Source organism: Stegastes partitus, unplaced genomic scaffold (assembly GCF_000690725.1).
Source record: "Stegastes partitus isolate 25-593 unplaced genomic scaffold, Stegastes_partitus-1.0.2 Scaffold457, whole genome shotgun sequence".
Taxonomy (NCBI): Eukaryota; Metazoa; Chordata; class Actinopteri; family Pomacentridae; genus Stegastes; species Stegastes partitus.
Genome location: NW_007578188.1, coordinates 304,952 through 308,870, shown reverse-complemented (window position 1 = coordinate 308,870; position 3,919 = coordinate 304,952). Strand labels below are relative to the sequence as shown.

The window sequence follows — 3,919 nt, the reverse complement described above, 5'->3', positions numbered from 1 at the left end:
TAAGTCAGACCTGTTTCCAGTGCGCGTTGGCCTCCACCAGGGCTACCCTTTGTCACCGGTTCTGTTCATTATTTTTATGGACAGAATTTTTCGGCGCAGCCAGGGGGAGGAAGGGGTTCGGTTTGGGAACCACAAAATTTCATCTCTGCTGTTTGCAGATGATGTTGTTCTGTTGGCTTCATCAAACCAGAACCTTCAGCGTGCACTGGGGCGGTTTGCAGCCAAGTGTGAGGCGAGCGGGATGAGGATCAGCACCTCCAAATCTGAGGCCATGGTTCTTGACCGGAAAAAGGTGGCTTGCCCTCTCAGGGTCGGTGGAGACTCCTTGCCTCAAGTGGAGGAGTTCAAGTATCTCGGGGTCTTGTTCACGAGTGAGGGGCGGATGGAACGTGAGATTGACAGACGGATTGGTGCAGCGTCTGCAGTATTGTCGTCGCTGTACCGGACCATCGTGGTGAAGAGAGAGCTGAGCAAGGGAGCAAAGCTCTCGATTTACCGGTCAATCTACGTCCCAACCCAGCTGACTCAGGGCAAAGGCAGGGGACACCCTGGACAGGTTGACAATTTAGAATCACCAGTTAACCTCAACATGTTTTTGGACTGTGTGGGAGGAAGCCGGAGAACCCGGAATGAACCTAGCTACACGGGGAGAACATGTAAACTCCATACAGAAAGATCCTGGATGTCCTCACCGGGACGTGGACCAGCAACCTTCTAGTTGTGAGACAACAATGCTAACCACTGAGTCACCTTGCAGCCCCTCTAATGAATATGTTGCGGCCCGGTGGCCGAAGGACGTGAGTTTAGACCCAAAAAGAGATCAAGACAGGTTAAAGGAAAAACAGATTTATTTGAGGGAATCCGGGGGTGAGAGACACCAGGAGGAAGGTGAGGGATCCGGGGCGGGTGCCCAGGATTCAGCCAAGGGAAGAGGGTGATTTTCCATGCAGGTGCTCATGGAGGGGACAGTCCAAATCGTGTTCTGCGGAGTGAAAGCTGATGTGGACGACCAAACGTCTGGACGCTTAGGCTGGTGGAGGGTTAGGGTACGTCCTCCTCCAACCAGCCCTCCCCAGCCTGAAAGAAACAGCACAGCCAGCCGAAAACACAGACAACAACAGAAATCCAGAACTACAAAATAAAATAAGTCCATAATCACCTCAAAATACTTAAAAATGTGTATTTATCTGTTCGTTGTGTTCTGTAGAATTGGTTTACAGAGTGAGACTAATANGCCCGAATGATCCTAGAAGCTATGTTGCCCGGGGCTTCATGCCCCTGGTAGGGTCACCCATGGCAAATAGGTTCTAGGTGACGGGACAGACAAAGGGCAGTTCTCGTATGCAAGCGCCTGGTGGTCGGGCCTTTGCCCACAGGGCCCGGCCGGGCTCAGCCCGAAAGGACGACATGGGCCCGCCCTCCTGTGGACTCACCACCCGCAGAGGGAGTCATAGGGGTCGGGTGCAGAGAGGATTAGGTGGCGGTCAAGGGGGGTTGCCTCGACGGCCTGGTCCGCATACACAGCCTCTGGTTGTTGGGACGTGGAACGTCACCTCGCTGGGAGGGAAGGAGCCTGAGCTTGTGCAGGAGGTTGAGCGATATCGGCTAGATATAGTCGGCCTCACCTCCACGCACAGCCTGGGCTTGGGAACCCAACTCCTAGAGAGAGGCTGGACGCTCCATTTCTCTGGTGTTGCCCGCGGGGAGAGACGGCGGGCTGGAGTGGGCCTGCTCATTGCCCCCCAGCTTATCCGCCATGTGTTGGAGTTCACCCCAGTGAACGAGAGGGTCGCGTCCCTACGCCTTCGGGTTGGGGACAGGTCTCTCACTGTTGTCTTGGCCTACGGGCCCAACAGCAGTGCAGAGTACCCGGCCTTCTTGGAGTCCCTGGGAGGGGTATTAGGTAGTGCCCCGACTGGGGACTCCTTTGTTCTACTGGGGGACTTCAACACCCACGTGGGCAGCGACAGTGAGACTTGGAGAGGGATGATCGGGAGGAACGGCCTGCCTGATCTGAACCCTAGTCGTGTTCTGTTGTTGGACTTCTGTGCTAGTCACAGTTTGTCCATCACGAACACCATGTTCGAGCACAAGGGTGTCCACATGTGCATGTGGCACCAGGACACCCTAGGCCGGAGGTCGATGATTGACTTTGTAGTTGTATCATCAGACCTCCGGCCACGTGTTTCGGACACTCGGATAAAGAGAGGGGCCGAGCTGTCCACCGATTACCACCTGGTGGTGAGTTGGATCCGCTGGCAGGGGAAGAAGCTGGCCAGACCTGTCAGGCCTAAGCGCATCGTGAGGGTCTGTTGGGAACGGCTGGCGGAACCCTCTGTCAGCAGGGTCTTCAACTCCCACCTCCAGGAGAGCTTCTCCCAGATCCCAAGGGAGGCTGGAGAAATGGAGGCTGAGTGGTCCATGTTCTCCTCCTCCATCGTCATTGTGGCCACTCGTAGTTGTGGTCTTAAGGTCTCTGGTGCCCCGAACCCGGTGCTGCTGAAGAAGGAGTCTTACCTGTCATTTTTGGCTTGTGGGACTCCTGAGGCAGCTGACAGGTACCTGCAGGCCAAGCGTGTGGCAGCTCGAGCGGTCGCAGAGGCAAAAACTCGGGTCTGGGAGGAGTTCGGGGAGGCCATGGAGGAGGACTATTGGTCGGCCTCGAAGAAATTCTGGCAAACCGTCCGGCGCTTCAGGAGGGGAAACCAGCTCTCCACCAACACTGTTTACAGTGCAGGTGGGGACCTCCTGACCTCGACTGGGGAGGTCGTTGGGCGGTGGAAGGAATACTTCGAGGGTCTCCTCAATCCCGCCGTCACGTCTTCAGAAGAGGAAGCAGAGACTGTGGACTCTGAGGCGGACTCATCCATCACCCGGGCGGAAGTCTCGGAGGTGGTTAGAAAGCTCCTTGGTGGCAGAGCTCCGGGGGTGGATGAGATCCGTCCTGAATACCTCAAGTCTCTGGATGTTGTGGAACTGTCCTGGTTGACACGTCTCTGCAACATCGCGTGGCGGTCGGGGACAGTGTCTCTGGATTGGCAGACCGGGGTGGTGGTCCCTCTGTTTAAGAAGGGGGACCGGAGGGTGTGTTCCAACTACAGAGGGATCACACTCCTCAGCCTCCCCGGCAAGGTCTANGGTTGTCATCAAGGACACTCTTGTGAAGTGCAGTCAGTATGCTGTTATTTGCACTCCATAGGTAGACATGAGCAAGCATTCTGGGCATCAGCCAAAGCATGTGTGACATAAACAAGAGTGAGTGTGATGACCAGTATTATATTGATAGATGAGGTAACCAAGGTTACACTGTTATTATAGCTTGATTATGAACTTTATTTGAGACTACAGACTGTATTTGACTCTTCAGTGTATGTGGTGACATACTACCCATGTGCTGTGGTGGTGACAGTCTTTTTCAGAAATACAGACTCTATCAACTTCTCTTCACCACACCCAGAGGGGAGCTTCTGGCAGGCATGGAGGTGAGGCAGCCAGTGACTGTTGTGCTTGTATGTATGTATCTATAAGTCCAAGCGATCATTTTAACATGCTGTGTTTCAGAGGACCACAGAGGTGTTCTGTTGTCAGGATCCTCTCACCCCATTGGAGCATGGCATTTCCACCCACCTTTACTTTCAGTAATTTCCCTACCTGCTATTCAGATAAATTAGGTGATGAAACATGGATGAATAAATATGGGCTGTGATGTGTGCTTGTTTAATTGTTTACTGGAACATTGTTTGTGTGGATCGAAGCTGTATATAGCCCGTCCATAGGTCTACACATCTGTACTGACTGTTTGTGTACCAATCACGTAATTAATTTCATTAGACTGCCTAATTACACATCAACCAGTTCATTGTTTAATATAAACTAAGCTAACATTTGGAGTTTCTATGGATCCAGTGGTATGAGGCAA

General features: G+C 53.2%; 1 protein-coding gene across 1 annotated transcript in view; it reads left to right on the top strand.

Moving 5' to 3' along the window:
* cabcoco1 (ciliary associated calcium binding coiled-coil 1) overlaps nt 1-3,642 on the top strand; it is a 19,012-nt gene extending 15,370 nt beyond the window's left edge. Inside the window, exons 5-6 of the mRNA XM_008286515.1 lie at nt 3,410-3,482; nt 3,562-3,642. Coding sequence (XP_008284737.1) covers nt 3,410-3,482; nt 3,562-3,642 — 154 coding nt within the window. The remainder of the gene's footprint in view (nt 1-3,409; nt 3,483-3,561) is intronic.
* Nucleotides 3,643-3,919: the final 277 nt, after the last annotated feature.